Source organism: Artibeus jamaicensis, unplaced genomic scaffold (assembly GCF_021234435.1).
Source record: "Artibeus jamaicensis isolate MK-2021 breed Jamaican fruit bat unplaced genomic scaffold, CSHL_Jam_final contig_923, whole genome shotgun sequence".
NCBI classification, from domain to species: domain Eukaryota; kingdom Metazoa; phylum Chordata; class Mammalia; order Chiroptera; family Phyllostomidae; genus Artibeus; species Artibeus jamaicensis.
In genome coordinates, this window is record NW_026522014.1 from 8854075 (window position 1) to 8876807 (window position 22733).

Consider the following 22733-nt stretch of genomic DNA (forward strand, 5'->3'; position numbering starts at 1 on the left):
GAGTGTGTTCATCTGTGGTTTTATAAAGCTTCACAGGTATTAGGTACCTAGTAGTACCTCATAGGTACTGCCTAACAGTACCTATGCCAGTTCTCTCTCAGGCCCTTAGCTTTACCCTTTTATTATACTAAGTTATAACCATTTGGGGAAGACTTTAGAAAAGCATTCATTCAGCAAATAATTACTGTATATTTATTCACACCAGATCCTGGACTTAGTCCCAAAGATACAGAGATGAGCAACACAGGAATGGTACTTGAGAATTTAGATATTGCTGCCCTTTTTGTTGCATATGTTCCCATATTTTCTGATCTAAACCTAAATGAGTGGGCCTTTTATACTGTAGCTGTGCTTAGGTAGGGACCTCATAGACCATGAGCCCTCTTATCTGCTAGCGCAACCTGATCATTGACTAATAGAGCCTTTAGGGAGGAGACACAGTTCTCTTGGACAAAGTGGTGTAACGACATGTGGAAGGAGGGATGCAGAGAATCTCAGAATCATTTAAAGCTCTGCATGCAAAAGGACAGACCAGCTAAAAACATGTTTTTCCCTCACGGTGACCCATGAACCAGATTGGCAGTACCAGTGGCTCTAGACAGCCCTGAAATAGTGCAATATCTGATAATATCTCTTAAAGACCATGGCCTGGTGTTTAAGACTCTATTTTTACTATAGTCAGAAAGTGCAAGACAGTTCTGCACAACAAAACTTTCAGGTTTTAGACTCTAAGTTTTTGATTTCCCTTGTGACTTTAACTCCTGGGTTATTAAGAAGTGTGTTTTATTTTCAGGCATTTGGGGAATTTCCCATATGTCTTTCTGTTAATGATTTGTGGTTTAATTCCATTGTGGTCAAAGAACATATGTTGTATGGCTTCAGTCCTTCCAAATTCATTGACAGTTTTATTGTTGTTGTTCCATATTATGGTCTGTTTTGTTCTATGTGTACTTGAAAAGAGTGTGTATTTATGTTTTTGAATGGAATATCCTATAAAAGACCAGGTTGATAGTATTGTTCAGGTGTTTTTATTTATACTTACTTTTATCTGCTTATATTATTATTAAGAGTATTAAAGTTTCCAACTATAACTGTAGATTTGTATATATCGACTTTCAGTTATATTAGTTTTTGCTTTATACATTTTGAATCTCTTGTTATTTCTTCTTGGTGATTTGCCCCTTTGTTAAAGCAATGTCTTTTTACCATGGTGACATCCTTGTGTTCTGAAGCAAACTCTGACATTACTATAAGCAGTCCAGGTTTCTTTTGATTGCTGTTTCCACGGCATGTCTTTTACCCTCCTTAGTTTAACTGTCTGTATCTTTATATTTAAAATATTTATATTTGTATGACATTTATTCATACACATATGCATAGAAAGACACATGGACCACCTTTAAAGTGGATTGGATTTCTAGTGAACAGCATGTATTTGGAACTTGCTATTTTATACAGTCTGAGAATCTCAATCTTTTAACTGGGTTTGTAACTTTACTTAGAGTTCATGTAATTATTGATTTGTCTGGGTTTAAATCTACCAGCCTAATATTGTTTTCTGTTTACTTCATCTGTTCTTTGTTATTTTCCCCATCTTTTTCTGTCTACTTTTATATTGTGTATTTTTTATGATTTCGTTTTATCTGTATTATCGTCTTATTATTTAGACCTCTTTTAAAGAACTTTCAGTGGGGGACCCCCAAAAATCCAGAATTTACTTATAAAAATTTTGTATTTATTCTTAGATTTTCAAACTTTAGTTACCTTCAAAGTTCTCTCTATATGATGCAATATACCAATGGAGACTTTTTTCCCCACTGTTCAAAACAATTTTTGAACTAATTGATTTTGATGCCTTTTAGTGCTTCTGCCATTTTTGTTTCACTTCTACATGGCAAAATGTTTCCCTTTGATGACTTTTTTCTTCCAGAGATGCAAAACAAAGTCCCTTGGAGAGAGACCCGGTGAATAGGGAAGGTGGGGCACTGGAATCATGCTATTTTGGGTCAAAAACTGCTGAACACTCAGTGTAGTGTGGGCAGGGCGCTTGTAAATCACCCATCATGAAATGGGCAAATGTGTTGAGTCTTCAAAAAAATTCAGGGAAGCCAACTGCAGCCTCTCATAACAACGCCAGCTGGTGCACTGATACAGATGGGTTCCTAGAACATTCACCCAGCGGAGAAGGCCTCTACAAGGGGCTCGCCCTCCAGAAGATAATTCTGGTTTTGGGGGATCCCCTTCATACACCCTTAATGTATCACCGACTTCCTTTAAATATGATTTTACTTCTTCACAAGTAATGTAAAATCTTAAAACAAAAATGCCAGAGGTAGAATTAATAGTAGCTTAGTCTTCACCTGAAAGTCTTCCTTTCCATGACATTTTCAAATTCACTGTTTATTCCATTGTATCTAACTCAGCAACTTGTTCCATATCACTGTACTGAATACAAATTGATGAAGTGTACATACTCCCAAGTCTTGGTATGTTTGTCTCTTCCTCTACTTCTGTCTATCTGGCATTATTTTCCTTTACTTTTTTCTAACTCTGAGCTGTCAAAAGTGCTATCATGTGAAAATAAAGACTTTTAACATTCAAATTTAAAGAAAGAGGAAGGTGTGGGGAGGAGGGAGTATATGTAAATCTTTGTATACCTGCTCAATAATTCTGCAAAGCTACAAGTGTTCTAAAAAATAACATCTATTTTTTTAAATGTAAAGGCAGGTAAGTGGAAATACATATATTTAAAATATTTGATATAAAATTGTATTGCATGTATACCAAAAAATTTAAAAAATATAAAGTGTTTAAATCCATGTAATCTTATAGCATCTTCATATATTTTTATTCGTGCAATTTTAATGACTGTTCAAACTTTTAAAAACATAAAGCTGTTGTATATTATTTGAAAACTAAAAAATATCAGAATAATTTGGGAACAATTTTCCATCATAACATTTCTTGATATCCATTCCCTCTCTTCCCATTCTTGTGACTTTCTGGAAAACTTTCTCAGTGTTGTATTATTCTTCACTATGTTGTTCTGTATACCTTAGCTGCTTCATTATTTCCTCTTGCCTTCTTTTTGGGTTCCTCACTTTTGCTTAGCCCTCCTTAGATCTGTTCCCTTGGCTCTCCTCATTTTTTATTGCTAATGTATTACTGCATTCTGAAGCTCTAATATATATTGCTTTTCCAACCTTCTGGGTCTTTCTCTTGTCTGATAAAATGGCCAAAATCAGAACTTCAGTCATTGTGGAACGCCCAGCAATATTCTCCAAGACACTCAGAGAAGGCCATATGTTCTCCTGCTGCTTTATTTTCCACTGGGATATGCTGTTCTTTACTTTATTGTCCAAATACCAGTATTATAAGGTTGTCTTGAGCATTTACTGAGCAATTTAGGATAATGGAGAGGTTTCATAGCACAGAACAGTCTAAAATCTAAATCTGAATGCTTTACGGCACTGTTCTTATATGTTACTTGGCCATCTGTATAACCAGGAATGTGGCCTTTTGCCATAGATCGGGCTTTATTAAAAATGATGATCAATGATTTAAGTTAATGTCTTTAGACCTAGAATGATGCTGTATTATACATCATGGAGAGATTCTAAAAGGAAATTAGAAAATAAACTGGGTCTTCTAAAGGAAATTCTACTTTAAAAAGTTACTTTTTAAGAATGCTTTTCTATTAGTAAAAATTAGGGAAGAGGTATTTAATTTTCAAAGTAGTTGTTTTTGTATAATGAAAGTAGCCAAGCTGCCCCTGAATTTTTTTGTTAAGGTCATATTCTGATAAAATTAGGATTAGAAAGAAAATGTTTACTCAGTATTTTTTTCTGAGTAATTAAGTTGATTTGATGATTCTGTTAGACCTGTGGAATGGCTAACCCACCTCACACATTTAGTATTAATATATGACATTCCTTGACTTTCAAAATCTATTACATATTAAAACACTAAACCTTTAAGTAACTTTCGCATGATTCATAAATAATTTTTACATTGTGTTAACATTTTAATTTTTCAATTTAAAAAATATAAATGCATTATTGACAAGTAATTTGTATTTAAAGAAAACAGATGCCTGAATGTGGTAATTACATAGTGAAATTACATTAATTACATAGTGAAGTGTGGTATTTTTGGAGTATGCAATTATAGAGTAGTAAATGTTATAATTTCAAGCACTTAGAGCAATGAAATATTTCTTGTTTCACTCATTTACTTTTTAGTAAACTTTAATTTTTTAGTTATTTACTTATTTCCACCACAGTATGTCAATATTGTTCATTCACACAGAAGGAATTATCTGTTATCAATCCAGCTATTTGTTAAGACTGGGACCACAGTCATAGTTCTGTTACTGGCCCATAGAATGACTAAGAAATAAGTTAGCTCTCAAGTCATTTTTGCGTTTGTAAAAAATGAGGGCATCGACCTCATTTTTTCTCAAATTTGTTATTGTTATATCTCAAAGAGTTGCCAAAACAAACACTGTACAGTCCTAAAAATGCTCTCCAAGTCTGTTATCCCATTGCTTATCTGAGACTTGAATCATCTGCCTAGCATCACTACTAAGTGACCAGAGAAAGAGCTTCTGCCTGGAATAAAAGTGTGTAAGTACCGTATTTTTCTGACCATAAGACACACCTAGGTTTTAGAGGAGAAAATAGGAAAAAATTTTTGAAGCAAAAAATATGGTAAAATATTTAATAACATAAATAGCATAATATTTCACCAATGTAAATGTAAACAGAATTCAACAGCAGCATTAACAACCACTATTCCTCCCAAATTTGGTGGGGGGAGTATGTCTTATAGTCTGAAAAATACGGTAATCTAGTCCCCTTAAAGGCAGCTCTGACCTTTGGCAGTTTTTGTCTTCAAGTGAGCTGTCAGGCCTCAATAATTTCAGTCCTTGGAGTTCTATAAAACAAGCACAGTCTAGCTTTCTAGTATTAAAACCAACAACAGTTAGTCCTCACTTAATGTCTTGGGTAGGTGCTATGACTTTAAAATGAAAACACAACCAATTGTACCATAGACTAATTGGTATAAACAAGATTTAAGTTCACACATCTCTGTAATAATGTCATAGTGAAACAGTGTTGAGTGAAACATTATTTGAAGACATGCTGTAAATTGTCTCTGGTTTTTCTTCTTTTTCTTTTTTAAATCAAATATCCTTTTTCATCCATTCCCCCTATTACTAGATTTGATTTGTATAATTTTTGTATAGTTTTGGACCTATGGAATGGATATAATAATAATGAAATTAGAAGCGAAATGAATTGGAAAGTAAGATTGGATATATATACATTTTGGAGTTGATAGATTTTGATATCTAGGTAATAATGTGTAAGAATCTTATATTTTAACATTTGTAATTAAACCCAGACAGATGTTGAAGTCTTTACTGGCTGAGAATGAAAATGCCAATATTGGGTCTTATTATGTCCCAGACTCTGTTCTCTGCTTTCTAAATGTATTATTCGCTCATTGAATTTTTACAACAGTCCTGTGAAGGGCACACATCTCCATTTTGGAGATGCGGTAACTGAGGCATAGAGACACTGAGCGTCATGAAACAGAAATTATTCCAGTTATATATTGAAATTATACTATAAAAGTAAATATTATTAGAATATAGTTTTCCCCTTGCAATAAACACTAGTATAGTGTTTGATAAATCTACTGTTCTTTATATTGGTTGCTGATTTATAGAGTGCTTATTTATTATATGAGGGTTAACGTGCTGGTGCTTTTTTATACTTTACCTCAAGTAATTCTCACAGTCACCCCATAAAATTTAATTTCTACTTTATGGGTGAGGAAAATGAGAAGAATTACTTGTCCAAGGTCACTCAACTAGAAAGTGGAGCAAGTCTTGACTGTGCAGCTCCCGCTCTGAAAGGCACGCTGCCTCACCGACGGCGCTGCTTCAGCATGCTTGGCGGTGCTGGGGCAGAAGAAGTAAAGGCTTTTTCTTGGCAGCAATGCCAGCTACACTAGATACAAAGTACATGTGAGTACATCAGGCCAGTCCTTGGAAATTAGTTAATTTCTTCTATTCTACATTAATTTCCTAGTAAGCTTATTAGATACGCACAGAATGAAGACAAAGCCAAAACTTGATCTCTGAAGTAAAAGACCTTAAGTCTTTTCTCCTAGGAAGACAGCAACCAGTGAGTCACATTGCTTATTATGGCTTTAAAGGAGATTTGGAATATTAAGTGAAATTTTAGGATGGAAGAATTTTAGTGATAATGTTTTATGTGTTTACAAAGTTAGGCTTCAATCTAGATTTAGTTGGCAGTTAAAGCAGATTACCTAATACCCAATGTATGTATGTTCAAATCCCTATCGAAGTTAAATACAGATATACTTTTTTGTTGTCTGTTAGCCTCCATCATTTGTACATACAATTAAGAGTCAGTTGTACTTCTGTGGTAAATGATGTGATTGCTTCCTCTAGCATTGTGTTAAGCTAGTAGTACTGAACCTGTAGACAAAGCAGTCCTCAGAATATCAGATTCAGGATGTGCTTAAAGCTCTTCACTTAGAGGCTGAAGCACTGAGAGCAGTTAGCACGAGACTATTCAGCAAGGGAATTCAGCTCTTCCTATTTCCCTACTCTCAACAAGGGGGTTAGCTCTGTCTCTCATATGTTGATAAATACTCATCTCTGAAAACTTGCCCATTCTTTTTTCCTTGTACGATTTTGTTTTGGCTTTCTTTGGAGGTACTTGGTTCAGCTTGGTAGCTGTTCTTAGTAGCGCTTTGTCTGTGACTGTGCCACTTTTCACTTTCTTTTTCTCAGTGGAACTTAGAAGCATTAAACACATCTTTCTGACAGTTATATATCAAAATGAACTTTTCCTGTAACGTGTGACTGCTTGGCAATTCACCTCATCTACACAGATAGAAATATCTAAAGGAAATAATAAATTTTTATGTGTACCATAGTCAAAAAATATTCTAATCACGAACCACCTAAAATTTCTCCTCCAAAAAATAAAGGAACAAAGGTAGCAAATGAATATATGTCGATAGAAGAAATCAGTATAGGAAACACTAGAGAAAGTTTTGAAAAGTAAAGGCAAGTGTATGCGTTTTGAAAACCTGGCTAACATTGGTGCGTTTATAATACCAGGCCATTTATAATAACCAGGTCATTTATAATAACCAGGTCATGACAGTGTGGTATATTCTCTGACATTTTGTTGTACCATCTACTACACTAGCTAGTTAGGGATACACTTTTCACTACCATAACCAAACTTTTCTGGTACAATGTTTGTTTTGTTTTGTTTTTAAAGGAAAACAGTATTGGCACAGGAGGTAAGAATCATTTGACAGTTCCGCCCTGAATCTCTACAGTGTAGTAGAACCAGCGCGTCCACACTGGTTAGGAGTGCTTGTTCACGGCACGGCTGCGTGCCTTCCCAAGCATTCTGCAAATGCCGTATTTGATGAAAATGCAAAATGGCTGCTTTTCAAGATACTTATTAATCAAATACATTTGCTGTATTAATCAAAGACATATAAATGCAAGTCATATTTATATTTTTTATTTTACTAAGAGATTTGTTTTGACAACTAAAATAAATAATAATACAAGAGGAGGCAATTCAATGTTTTAAATGAAGAAAGAGTGCCATTTTAACCAGTAGGAGCCTACACGAGACCATGGCATTTAGGTTTAGGGTATCTATCTCTTTGGACCATATTACATGTTATTTGAATCTACTATGGTGTTGTTAGTATGTTTCATAAGACATAGTACAGAGCTGCTACGATCTTTAAATGTTAATGTTCTTTTCTTATCACTTTACTGTGTAGATACCCTTCATGAGACCCAACTCTGCCACAGCTCATCCTCGGAGGCAATCCTGGAAACCTCTTTTATAAGTGTGATTTTAAAAGTGTGGATAACACTCTCAATAGAGTACATAATGTAAAGGAGAACAGCTATCTTGTCCTTTCCATAAGCTTATCACTGCAAAAAGTTGCCTTTGCTTGTCAGGTTTGGATAGAATGTAACAGATTGGTTTATTACTTGGACTGACAAGGCACTTAATTTGTGTGGATTTTTTTTCTATCTCCTTTTTTTGCACTAATCAGGAATATATGATATGTGCATTGTTGAAAATATTAGATAACGTCTTGTCAGAATTGTCCCAGTAAGTAATGTTTTTCCCTCTTGCTTCTTTGCCAAATGACGATACGCAGTATTTGGACTTACTGAAGAGTCGCGGAAGCCTATGGGACTTAAATGCAATGTGTTACTTACTGCTGTCATTGAACAATACCAGTAACTATTAGTCTGCTATTATGTTTCATTCAACTGAATACATATATCCATATATGAAATGCTGCGTTGAGAAACTATAGACTCTTACATTAAACATTTCTAATATTCAGAAGTGAAAGACTTGCAAAGCATATGTATTCTAGTTTTGACTCATTAGTCCTTGTGTGAGAGCACTAATATTATTAGCATGAAACTTTTACAACTTCACATTTTGAGCTCATAAGTAAGAATATATCTGTGTTGATCTCTAGATGGTTTTAGTAATGCCCAAATTTATTCAGTCTTTATTGATTTAATACACACTTTTTGTGTTCAGTATAATTTTATCTTTTTTGACCGTAAGGATAAGGTTAAGAAAAATAAAGAGGGCAATGCAAAACTTATTGACTATACAGCCTGCCAGCTGAAAGATCTTCATCAACATCTTTATTTTTCCAGGGTTTACAGAATTAAAATTTGATCTTCAAGCTATAATGATCAAGTTTTAAGTCAACTACAGAAATATGTCAAATATTTCATCACTCCATTTTGAACTGACTTAGAAGAGACTCTGTTGAAATTGAAATGCACATATACATGTAAATTGTCAACTTGTTTCTTGGAATTTCCTGATTTGTAAATGTGTTTTTTTGGGCATCGTTTCAGGTATAGTGGCAATTGAAAATAGTTTAATCTTTAGGAATAGACTAGGCAATGTGATACATAATCAAAAGCAAGTGTAAATATAAAGTTTCTGTATGCTAGTAATGTATACTTATAGTAAGCAACCATATTACTGGATGTTTACTAAAAATAATACGTATAAACTTAGATTAACTTATCAAATAATCTTATAACATTGGAGGAAAAATATTAATAACCTGTAGCAAAACTGGTAGGCTTATTTTTTAAGAATAAGAATGGACTAATTATTTATTACTACATAAGTTTAAGAAAAATGCTGGTAATTATGATTGCTGAACTCCAGCTGATTTTAAGAAAAATTACAGATTGCCATTTTCTTTTTTTTTTTTTAAAGATTTTATTTATTTATCTTTAGAGGGGAAGGGAAGGAGAGAGGGAGAGAAACATCAATGTATGGTTGCCTTTCGTGCGTCCCCTGCTGGGAACTGGCCTGCAGGGAACCTGCCTGCAACCCCGGTATGTGCCCTGACTGGGAATTGAACCGCGATTGTCTGGTTCGCAGGCCCGCGCTCAATCCACTGAGCTACACCAGCCAGGGCTACAGATTGCCATTTTCTTAATGTACTAATGGAATAGACCCTGGCCTTCCTTTGATGTATGGTCAGAAATTACTAGGGGTCATTTTATATTAGATTTCTTGAGAACTCATTAAGCCTTATAGTTTCGGTATCACTATTAATCAAAATCCCTTCCACCATGGTTCTAATTAGAACGTGACATGGTCATCGTTCTCCATCTTGCAGTCTTCAGTGATAGGTAGGCTATTGCAGATTTGGTGCTAGCCCTAGGAATCTGTCTGACACATCACAAATAGAAACTGCATAATTCATAAAGTTTGGTTCTAGAAATGTGTATTTGGAATAGGAGAAGTTTTGAAGGGAATGGGAAACACTTTCTCCTGATAATCTCCTGAATGCTGTCATGCTTCCACATATAGAATCTTTTCCATAATTGTTCCAGTTGCTATTCAAAGGAGATGTTAATAGGTACTTAAGAAAATATGAACCAATTCACAAACATATGTGAGAGAAAACAGCATAACAGGTAAATGATGGCTATTTGTATTGCAATAGGAAAAGAAAAAAAAACCCACTAAAATACCAGGAAGGTAATTGAAAGATCTGAAACACAAGAAGAATGATGTGGTATGGAGCAGTGGTTCTCAAACTTTACATTGCATCAGAATCACAGGAAAGACTTGTTAAAAACAGATTTCTGCTATACTTCCTCCTTATCCCACGGTACTCCTTCCTCCTGGCTCTCAGAGTTTGATTCGGTGTGTCTGTGATGGGCCTGAAAATTTGCATTTCTACCAAGTTTCCAAGTGATGCTGATACCGACCAGGGACATCACTTTGAGAACCATTTGTGTATAACACTTCTAAAAGAATCGTTGTGTTGTAGCTCACATTTTTAAAAGATTTTACTTGTTTATTTTTAGGGAGAGGGGAGAAGGGAGAAAGAATGGGAGAGAAACATTGATCAGTTGCTTCTCACACACCCGCAACTAAGGACCTGGCCCGCAACCCAGACATGTGCCTGGAATGGGAATTGAACCACTGTGACCTTTCTGTTCGCAGGCTGGCACTCAATCCACTGAGCCACACCAGCCAGGGCCGTGGCTGACATTGATTGCTTGAATGTTGCTTTAATCTCTTTAAAAGGGCCCTTACATTTTCAAACATATTTGTTCCTAGATAAAAAAAATTTGTGGTAGTTTTACTGCAGCACATACACTATATAATACATATAAGTTACTTTCATAAATGCAGTTAAATATTTATTTTATTTTATACTGATTATTGGGGAAGCAATACCTTAGATTTAGAAATGAATCAAAAAATATATATTCATCCATAATCTACTAATTCCTTTTAAAAAATGATCTGAAATTAGGGTTGTTTTTGAACATGAAAACAAAATTTAGCCTTAGCCTTTATCCATCTTAAATTTAGAAGAATAATAAAGATGTAGAAGTTCGGTATCATTTATATATCTATGATATTAAAAATAGATTGCTGACCATAAGCAATAAGAATATTCACACCCATTATCTTACTTCCTGGTTTTATATTCTATCACTTAATGAGACTACTCTCTTTTTAAACACTTAGTGTTCTTTATTGACAAAACTTACCACTGTTTTACTTGATTCACAATATGGGAAGATTTTATGAATATTTCACCAAAACCAATTCAGAAGGACTCTATGCAGCACAATGGAATATTAATGTTATTAACTTTGCTTTCTGAAATTGCTTTTGACTATTGTAACTTGTGTAATAGATTTGGCTTTAGTAAGGCATATGAAGGTAGAAATCGTTTTCTGCAATCAGTCAGCACTTTGTAAATTTTACATATACTACGGATTGTGATTATAAATATTTCTGAGATGGACATGCTTTGCAAATGCATTCTTAATAAAAAATGCAGGCCCCTTTCGCCCAGCACTCGCTGGAAGACTTTCTGCAGGTCTGCTGATAAGATTCACTGCTGTTCAGGTGCATAAGATGTGATGAAATTGTATGCTCATGCTGGGCTTTGTAAATAAAATGGGATTGACCCCCAGCCATCGTCTCATTTATCTGATTTACATTGTACAATTAAGACCTACACTATTGATTAGAGCATAATTAGTTAATTATGAGCAGGTAAATTCAAAGTTATGTGGGGCTTGAGCCCAGCAGGTTGTACTGCTGAAAAATTTTCCAGGGCATGAGCAGACGGAGATCAGTTTATTCAAGAACATAGCAGACGTGTTCAGGTATGGAAATGTCGAGACATTCTCTCATGCTGTGAAGAGGTATTTGACCTTACTGTGTATTTTTAGATAATTCTTTTATTTCATATTTCATTTTTTCACTTTTAATCTTGTAATCTGGTTGTGCAGATGTAGTTAACTGAAGAGATCCCATTTTTACTGGTTATTAAATATGAATTTGGATTTTAATATAATTAATATAATTTCATGTATAAAGGATATTTCTGTCTTCCTTACCACACATTACTGGCTGTGATAAAAGTCTAAAGTGGCATGAATGAAAGTATGTTGAAGACTTCCACATTAGTCTTATGTTTGTGAAATATGATGAAGACATTTTCTAGTTACTTTGTTTAGCAAATGATTATATAAGTGGTTTACACTAAAATTGTTGTAAAATATGAGGAATAAAATATGTCTTTATTGATATTAACTGTTATTCACATATTGGTAGGTTGCAGAATTTAGTGTATGTTTGTATTCTGTTAAAAGTAATTTAATTCATGGGCCACAGGCCTGCACTTTCTCCTTTTGAAATGAGTACCTGAAATGGCTACTATTCAATGAAAGAATCTATCACTACCAGCTAATAGATTTGGGTAATGTTCAAGCTGCTAGTGAGATTTTATTTAAGTAAGGTTAAAATTCAATTCCAATTCTTTTGATCTTTCATGTAGAGCATTTCTACATGGAAATGATGGAAAAGTAAGAAAATGCAATCCATGAATTCTCCGGATATTTAGAGTTTTCTTTAAAGTGAACCAATATAATAGCATGTATGTTCAGAGTCAGTATTTTACTTGTCTCACTACGGACTTGGAAGGGATCTAAATAAATGTTTCATGGACAGAAAAAAACAGTTTGATTATGAATCAACTTGATCATAAAAAATGTACATTCCTTTTCAAATCCCATTTTGGGGCTAGCTCTTCTTCCTGAAGTTTAGTTTAACATCTGGCCACAAATTATATACATAGGAGGTGCACGTAATTGTTTATGTTAATTTAAAAAGTAGTTACTGTGCTTTCCTAGTGAACTTATCAATTGGACATTAGGGGAGTTAAATCCTCTGGAACACTGGCATTTAGCTTGTCTCTTAGGCACAAAAGGAAATACATCGATTGTTTCTTTTTTACTTGTATGTATATTCTCACCAATTAGATAAACATGACTGCTTGTTATGGATCATGGGACATACGAACATAAATCATTTTCTTCCTCTTTTTTGTCTAGGGTGCTATACTTATCCATAGGCTAATTAAGTATTTTAAATACATATAGAACCATGTTTGTTTGCTCACTGCATTTTGTTAAATCAATGTGTAAAAGAGTTTACACAGCTACTTCATTATTTACATCTGTACCTATTATTAATCTGATGCGTAGGATTTCATTTAAATTGTAATTTTAGCGTGCCCTATAGTGTTAATGTGGACAGTATTTATTAGCTGTTTAAAAAATACTTCTTTAAGCATCCAGTTTGCATTTGATTAAAAATTTCATAGTGTTTCTTTACAGGTTAGTTTTATATTCTTTCAATATTTTAAGACCTTTCCTTCCTACTTAACATATGTACTACTGGTATGTTATAATAGTCTGTTTTTATGACATAGACATTTGCATTATTTAATAAAGTATATTGTGTTGTGTCACTGTGCTTTTGTGGGTCAATGGCTTCTTTTGCAGAAGATTTTAAAAACATTTTATTCACTGTTTATTTTGATAAATTAAATATGTACTATCATTGTGTTTCCAAGTAAATGGAAAAAGTAGAGGTAGAGACCAACAATAATAATTTGGTCATTAACTATTTCAAAATCAATTTTTTTAGGTAGCAGAATGATTACAGATCTTATGAGTTGCTGATTTTTGTGTTTTTAAAATGATATAAGTTTGTAACATATCCAGAATTTGTTCTGACAGAATTTGCTAAATTCTTCCATTTCTAGTATTCTTTATGGTATCTCATATGTTTATCTATGCTATATTAATTTTTGCAAATTCTTTTCAAGTTCACTGTGTCATTCAGGATCTTTTTGTTACCAGCACATAAATATGTCTTCAGTTCAATGTTCTAGTGTAGAAACAAGCAAATATTTTTTCCAGGTGGAAATAATTCTAGTCATTTTCTTTAAAGAGCTTTTATTAGTTTATTTGTTTATTAATAGAGCTAATGATTTCAAGATCAAGATATTTCTTTTGTTTTTCTCTCCTGGATTTTGGCAGTTCTTAAGTTTATCAGGTATTCCACTTTGCTATTTAGTCTTGGAATTGCAGTCTTGGGTTTCCTGGTAAGTGAGCTCTGAGTCGAGAGAGCTCCCATATCACCCATAGTTCTGACCAGCAGGCCTCCTTTCTTCTGGAAGCCATCACAAGTTCAGTAGAGTTCCACACACAAACTGAGCCATTCCCACATGTACCACAACTGAAGGGATCAGTAAGGACTGGGCCATTGCTAAGTGGCATGTACTTCAACATCATCTTCGAACAAATCTAACATATGAAACCTTTCTTTTCCCTTTTGTATTTATTCTTGAGCTGAAAGATAACTCGATTTTATGGTTAATTGAAATCATCTACAAACTGGGAATATATCAATGTTACAAACTTGTTCTTAGTCTAATAGCTGGAAATCCATAGATATCCTAACAAGAATCACCTATGTAGAAGGTGAAAAATAATGAATTAAAATTCACCTTTATATTATTATGGTATTTGACTTGAATTATATACTATAAATCTTAATTTGCAAATTATTATTGTACAGTTATAAAGTGAATGTGCAGTAAATATATTGTAATTTGACATGAACTAGGGAGACATTAATACCATAACTCTTCACCTATCAAAAGCCCAGATTATTGGCATTGTGAGATGTAAGGAACATTGCCAGAATCCCTGAAGTTGAACAGAAAAGACTATAGTTACTGAAAATTGAGTTCATGTACTTAGCAGAAGTTCTCATTTTCATGCCTTTGTATTGTCAATTTGCCATACTGATCAATTTACCATAAGGTCAGTAATCTGGTTTCTGAATCCATCATGAATTGTTGTTGGGGAAACGCTTAGACAAATCCCCTGACAAGGTCAGAAAGCAGTGGCCAACCCTGTTCAAGCAAGTGAGGACTCTGAAAACTGGTAAAAGTTCAGTGTAAGAATTCAAACCCAGCAGCAGAGTGGTGGCACTCACTGCACACACCACAGACGAGCACGCTGATAGCCACACAGCACGTCTCATACTCATTCTCATGACTCATTACACTCAAAGATGGTGTGATTACGTGTTATATATTTTCCTAATAAAGAATGTGATTTTCAAATCTCCCTTTCAAAGATGATTGAAACACTAGTTTTCATGCTTGAAGGAATATGCCTTCAACTGTCCAGAAATTTCAACGTTCTCATAAATCCAGAAATGTTTATACTTTGAAGGTTCCTATAACCATCCATGTATTTATTTAATGGAATTAAAATTTTAACTATTGAAAGGTAAATAAATTAAGAAAGAACATAAAATTGTGTGGGCTTGCCATTTAGTCTAGATGACACTTGATGTTAGCTATATATTATCTATTGTTTCTTTTTGTCTATTTTTATTTTTTCTGATTTTTTATTTGTTTATTGTATTTTTTCCATTACCGTTTAGTCCCCTTACACTCCCTTGCCCTCACAATCACCACACCGTTGTCCATGTCCGTGAGTCCTTTTTTCTTTTTGCTCAGTCCTCCACTCCCTAACCTCCCCACTCCTCTAGCTGTTATCTGTTCTCCATTCATAAGTCTGTTTTTCTTGTTAGTTCAGTTTGCTCATTAGATTTCACATATGAGTGAAATCATATGGTGTTTGTCTTTCTCTGACTGGCTTATGTCACTTAGCATAATGTTCTCCAGGTCCATCCATGCTGTTGCAAAGGATAAAATTTTCTTCTTTTTTACGGCCAAGCAGAATTCCAATGTGTAAATGTCCCAAAGTTTTATCTACTCATCTATTGATGGACACTTGGGCTTCTTCCATATCTTGGTGATTATAAATAATTCTGCAGTGGACATAGAGGTGCTCCTGTTCTTTCGATTTAGTGTTTTGGGTTCCTTCGGATACATTGACTCTATTACAGATGTTTCCTTTGCCCACCTCCACCCACCTCCTCCCAGCTTTTGCCACCCCCTCCCTCTGGCCATCGCCACACTGTGGTCTGTGTCTGTGGATTATGCATATATGATCTTTGGCTAATCTGTTATGTTAGAACACAGATATTTAAATGTTGACTGCTTTTAAATATAATTTTGGAGAGTTCATTTATAACACTAATATAGTAAATAAAGTACTGTTATTCTTATTTGATTTTATTTTTTCCATGGCTAGAATTATCATAGTAAACATTTATTTTCCAATTCTGTATCTTGAGTCTGAAAGAAGATTTTTGGAAAAGTACATAAGATTATTTGATTCATAAGGAGAAAGATGTAGAGGAAGAAATGAGTAAACTTATGACATATAATTGTGTTTTAAGCTTCTTTATACTTGAATAACTTAGCTAAGTTGCTAACTTTTCTGAAAAAAATCTTTGATTCCTAAAATAGGTCTTTGGGAGATTGGGTTTTATAGCACTGCATGACATTTTTAGTGTGCACGTATATTTATAGTCCCCTTTAGTGTGATGTTGCTTAAAAATCAGTTGTTTTTGTGTGTTTATAATAGCTGCTTCTCCTTTTTTTTCTCATAAAGGTTATTAAATAGGAATTAGTATATATTCAAGTAATATGAGTCCTGTAGTTTTTCCCCTTGGTTGCTTAGTTGTGGATTTCTCCATTTTAAAGTTTTAAATCAGTAACAGAAACAATATTTAAGGAGCATATGACAAATTGGTTTGGAGAAAGTATTTTTTAATTTGAAAAAGAGCACAAAGAAAAGGAGGAATAAAATTCTTTCTATAAGATGTATACATCTTTGTTATTTGTTGTTAAATTTTGGTCTTGTTATTCCAACTGATAAATTCTTTTTATAAGACACTGAAATAATACAGATCTTTCTTCATTGTCAGCAGGATGAGATTGTCTGAAACGAAGAATAGGTATGATAGTTTTCTTAGATTTTGTATATCATAGGTGGCAAAGATACTATCAAAACATTTATTAATAAGATTTTAAATGTACTAGGAGGTCCTTTGAAAAACCAGATACACTGAGAAAAAAGTGACAGGTAAATTTTGAGAAAGTTTATATTTGAGAAAATAATATCTAGTTCTTACAATGGCGTTATTTGCAATAGATTGTAATAGCATGCTATAAACATAGAAAGTTTGTTTTTAAATCTATATCAACCAGAAGAAAGTGATTAGATATAAATTGTGTAGAATTGATTATTTACTTGTGTATGTAGCCTGTAGAGTTCTTTAGATCTCTAAAAATTTTAGAACAATCACAATGGATTGAATTAAATTTATAATCTTGAATTATGTGTATCATATTTTTAAAATTTTACTCATTGTTTATGCTGTACAGTTGTTGCTGCTTTTTCTCCCTTTCTCCACCCCCACCTGTCCCCACTGTCTACCCTCCCTTCGCCAATCCTCATATTGTTGTCCATGTTCCTATGTTGTGCATGAATATTTGGTTAATCCCTTCATCACGTTTCATCCTATTTGTCTCCCCCACTTGCTTCCTCCTTCAGGCAGCTGTCGGTCTGTTTTATGTATCTAAGCTTCTGTTCCTGTTTTGTTCGTTAGTTTATTGTATGCGTTAGATTTCACATGTAAGTGAGATCATGTGGTTTTTTTCTTTCACTGAATGGCTTATTTCACTTAGCATGGCATTCTTCAGGTTCATCCATGCTGTTGCAAAATGTAAGAGTTGCTTCTTTCTTTCTGCTGTGTAGTATTCCATTGTGTAATTGTACCATAGCTTTTTTACCCATTCATCTACTGATGGGCACTCAGGCTGTTTCCAAATCTTGGCTATTGCTTTCCTTAAGCTACCTAATGGGCAAATGATTAATTCTTGAGGTTCAAGGCTGATATTGTTGTGTTAGTTTTAAACACATATGGCTATTTGTATACATTTATTCATATACTGTTAACATTTCTATTTTCAAAGTGTTCTGAATGATATTTTTTGTTAAATTTATTGTTATATTTTGTTTTTTCTACCATTATTATTTCAGGTTTAGATTGTTGTTTGTCATAAACATTAATTTAATAATCTCATGAGGTAATGGTAGAATTAACAGTGTTAAAGTTGAAATGTGCAAATAGTTTGCTATTTGTCTTTGAAAGAGGGTTTTAAAAATATAATTTGAGTGTATCATACATCTGTTTATCTTGCAGGTGTGATGAATGCAGGCTGTGCTACCATTTTGGCTGTCTGGATCCTCCTCTGAAAAAGTCTCCCAAACAAACGGGCTATGGGTGGATATGTCAGGAGTGTGATTCTTCATCTTCTAAGGTAAGAGGGGGAAAGCCTGTAAGAAAATGTGTTGTTTTGATACCTACCATCAACTCCCTAACTTTAAAGGGATTGGAATATGAAGGAACAACACTTTAATCTAATGTACTGAAAAATATATTCCATGGTATTTTATTGCCCTTAAGTTATGGAATAAACAGTTCTACTAAATTATAGAAATTTTCTCTATGAAATATTTTTTTAGCTGTTTTGGATATTCTCTATATTACGGTAGCTTATCAAACAGTAAAGTCAACCTCTGCTAACTTACCACACCTAGGAAATAGAGACTAGCGGGGAAATTCTGACTTGAGTCACAGAAATTTGTTTTGACCAAAAAAAGAGACATATATATATATATATATATATGAATGAATGTTAACTAAAAGAATAACCAATAAAATCCAAAAATTTTGTAGAGGACTCATCTTAAATAAATAAGTATATTTTGAATGTTTATAAGGTCTGTTTTTTGAGAAAACTAGTTTTTATATTCTAAAATTTATTTCTGATATTTACTTTAGCTAAGTAGAAAGGGTGAAATTTCTAATAAGGTTGTTTAATAGTTTATCTCCAAATATAAACTACTGAAGTTATATCTTTTGAATATTATTATTATAACATTAAGTGGTAGAAATCCACAGTTTGAGATTATTGTGTTTCATTAAAATATGTTAGTGAATAGCTAGACTCCTAATGCTTTGATTCATTTGACAGAAATATTGAATATATTTAAACTAACACATTCTGGTCAACTGTGTCAATCGAATTGTTCTTCCTTAAATAGACAATGGAAATTAACTGTATCACAATATGGACATGAAGCCATCCTGTTAAAATGCTACTTGTATGCCTTTATCAGTCCTAGAGTAAATTATAATTGGTACTGAATTCCTGTATGATCATGGAATCAAAAATATTCTTTTTATCATTAGTTAAAATGATTTGCTCCCACTTACCAAAGGCCATCTGTAAACTTTTTTTTTTTAATTTAAAAAATTCAGAGGAGCATTTGGATGTAGAAAAAGGACTATTTAAAGGTTTTTAAAAATAACACATTTATTAAAATACTTGTACAGTGATTATTAAAATAGAACATGGTATTCATTTTATTTCATAGTAAATAAATCATTTGCCCAAGGTTTTAAACTATACAATATCAACAATTATTTTCCATCTATTTTATTAAGATCCATATTTAAGAGGGAACATATTTAATATCAAAAGGTTTTATTGCATAATTTTAAAATGCTATCTAGAAATTGTATTTTAATTAAAAATTAGTTGCATACTCTAGATTTTAAATAGTTATTGTATGGAACTTTTCGTAATAAAGGACAATTTTAGGTATATTTTTTGTTCATGGTTTTCTCCTACCCTCAACAAGCAAATTAGGAAAGCAATTTTTGAAAAAGGATTTATCGCATCTTATATATGATTTTTTGCATACATTCTTTTGAAAAGGTTCTATACTACTATAAATATGTAGCATTATATTAAATGGAAAGAGTGGCTTTAAGTTATGCAGTAATTTTATTGATGAGTATTGAAAATGCAAGGAAATATATTTCAGGTAGTTTGGGAGTATATCATGAGAAGAGTAAGATGTTTTTTGTTTTTGTTTTTTCCTCTCTACCAGGGAATAAATAGGCCTTTGGACTCTGAATGGATATCCATTAGAATGGCACATTGTTAGAAAACTTGCATTGTATTTGCTCAGTTTGACCAGTGATTGAATAGCTAAAATCAACCAACATTTTGAAATTTCATCCAAAGGTGTTACCTGATTTTTGGAATGTCATAGTTTACTGTGAGAACAACAGCACTGAAATGGATCTATATGATTATCATACCAACATGACTTTTATAGACTTACACTTTTTTCCAATGAAAAATTAAGTTCAATATACCAGTTAAACTGAAAGCTAAGGAAACAATTCATTTTCTTGAATATTTGTGTTATATCAACTCTGTTTTCCCTACTTTTGAAGCCTTCCATTCCTGACCAGCAGGTAGTGTATTTCTGTTTACATTTTCTCTTGAAGATGTTTGCTAGCATAGGGGCCCTGACAAGAAAGCATTGGCAGATAATGTCATGCTTTATAAGTCAGTGTGTTGCTGCAGAAGCCATTCAATTGGAAAAGCAGTAGATTATTAATATCTGAGTCTAGAAAATTAGTGTCATCTTGGGGCCTCAAAAAAACCCAGAATGCAAGTTCATATAATTTGTCCTTTGTCTGTCTTTGTTTCAGTGGAATGTTATTTGGTAGTAATACGGGGTGTTCTTGCTATGTTCATGTACTTTAATGGCAAGAAAAGTTGAGGCAGAAGTATTTACTGCCAGAGAAAGGAAGTGAATTAGTTGCCAGTAACTTCAGCTATAGGGAAGTGAGTATAAAACTGTTGTAGCCATAAAATACATATCTAATTTCCTTTCTCTGTGGTAGTTAGGATTATTAAGTCTAAGAAGTGTTAACTTTTAATATAAAAATATTACTCCAAAATAGGAAATAATTTATTTAGCTTAAAATTTAAATAATACAAGGTGAGGGTATATAGTTTAGTATGTGTTTGAAAATGCGTTGTACTTTAAACATTATTTACCTGTTAACACTGTCTCCAAACTTTACACACTGAGGGAAACTCTAAAATATTGCCATGTATTCTCTCAGCAGCATAATGGATTTATACATGACTTTGTCTTTCAAGTAATAGGCTTTTTGCTGTGGGCTTTATGTCACTATGTCACTGATTATGCTTATTACTTTTACAGAAATTCCACAAAAGTGTAGGAAGACCCATCATATCTAAATACATAATTTTAAGGTTTAGCCCATGAAAGATAAAATACATCTAAGTGTAGTTGTAATAAAATAAATTTAATAACAATACACCTAAAGGTAGAATGGCTCTTTTTTAAGTGAGATATAATTGACTATAACATTATATTACCTTCATGTGTATGACATAATGATTCAGTGTTTGTATATAGAATGAATTTTTATTTTACCCAAACCTATGAATAGGGCATGATTAGACTTTCTCTGTCTTATCAGCACTTCATAAACCTAAGCAGTCACTTTAGTTTTCATGAAAAATGACCAGCTACAAGGATGCATATATACTGTTACATGTGTACACATGGGGACCTAAATCTGCACACATACCAACACATGGGAACCCATATGCACAAGACGTACCTTCTCCCATAGGCTATGCTTTGAAGACATTTGATTTAGGCAGCAGCTGAATCACCACCCAGACAGTGAACTATGTTTATTTTCAGTGGAGCTAGTTCATTGCTTCCTGTCAACATGAATATGTCTTTCTTGCTCTTCCCCATGTTGTGAAAACACTATTGGCAGTGAATGCTATATGCCTGGAAAAACAGTGTACTTTATTCTTCCTCCTTCACTGCACCCATCTGTTGTTTGTTCCATCTGTACTTCCATCAGTTCACCCAAGCCAAATACCTGGAATCATCTTCGAGCCTGCCCCATCCTTGTTCCATAAGGAACATCATATCCTGAGTTCTGTAAAATGTTTCTCCAGTCTGCTCTTAGCTCCTTTTCTCTACTCCTACAAACTTAATCCAGTTCCTCACTTTTTTCCCATTCTGTCAGTTCCTTCTATTTTATTATAAGCTATCTAAATAGGTCTGCTAGACTTATCTCCCTTTTTATCCATTCCCTTCACTAGAGGCCTCCAAATGTGAAGACTTTGTATCACAGGAGATAGACAAGATGACTGATTAAATCAACGTAGTCCTGTGTTCTATCCCATTTTAATTTCTATGTTTGAGTCTGTTTTATAATGTGAACAATATGTTCATGCTATAGGACAGGTATATAACTTTACATGTACACACTTATAAAAAGGTGCATATTTAAATATTTTTAGTATTGGGGTATATCAGCAAAAGTATTTGAAGACCATACTCCTATACTGCTACTTGAGTAATCTTCCAGAGAGTGTATTTGTAACTTCTGCTTTACAACTGTGAGTGTTTTTTCAACCTCCCACATTTCCAAAATATAACCCCCCCAAAATGAGGAAGTTAATGTTAATATATTGTTACCATAGAAATTTCGGACCCTATTCAACTTTTCCCATTTGTCCACTAACGTCCTTTATGGCAAAAGGAGCGAGTACAGGATCATTTAGTTTTCATGTTTCTGTAGTCTCCAGGGCTTTTTTTAAAAAAAGATTTTATTTATTTTATTTTTAGAGAGAGGGGAAGGGAGGTAGAAAGAGAGGGAGAGAAACATCAATGTGTGGTTGCCTCTTGCATGCCCCCTATTAGGGACCTGGACCACAACCCAGGTGTGAGCCCCAGCTGGGAATCAAACCAGCAACCCTTTGGTTTGCAGGCCAGCACTCAGTTCACTGAGCCACACTGCCAGGGCTATAGTCTATAGTCTATAGTTTTTCTCATTTTTTGACTTTTATTATCTTGCCACTTTTGAAGATTACAGGACAGTTATTTTATAAAACTTCTTTCATTTTGTGTTTTTCTGGTATTTTCT

The 22733-nt window shown here is 33.5% G+C and overlaps 1 protein-coding gene across 6 annotated transcripts in view; it reads left to right on the forward strand.

The window, feature by feature from the left end:
• Positions 1–22733, forward strand: part of PHF14 (PHD finger protein 14) — a 184620-nt gene that overhangs the window by 99249 nt on the left and 62638 nt on the right. For 4 of the 6 annotated variants that reach the window (XR_008389646.1, XM_037167350.2, XM_037167348.2 and 1 more), the window contains exon 17: positions 18090–18207. Coding sequence is in view for 5 of the 6 variants with exons in the window: in XM_037167350.2 (XP_037023245.2) it covers positions 18090–18207 (118 nt within the window). In the remaining variant the exon portion in view is untranslated. Of the gene's footprint in view, positions 1–7851; positions 9249–18089; positions 18208–19846; positions 22428–22733 lie in introns of those variants that run through there. The other 2 variants (XM_037167349.2, XM_037167357.2) reach the window with 2 other exon arrangements.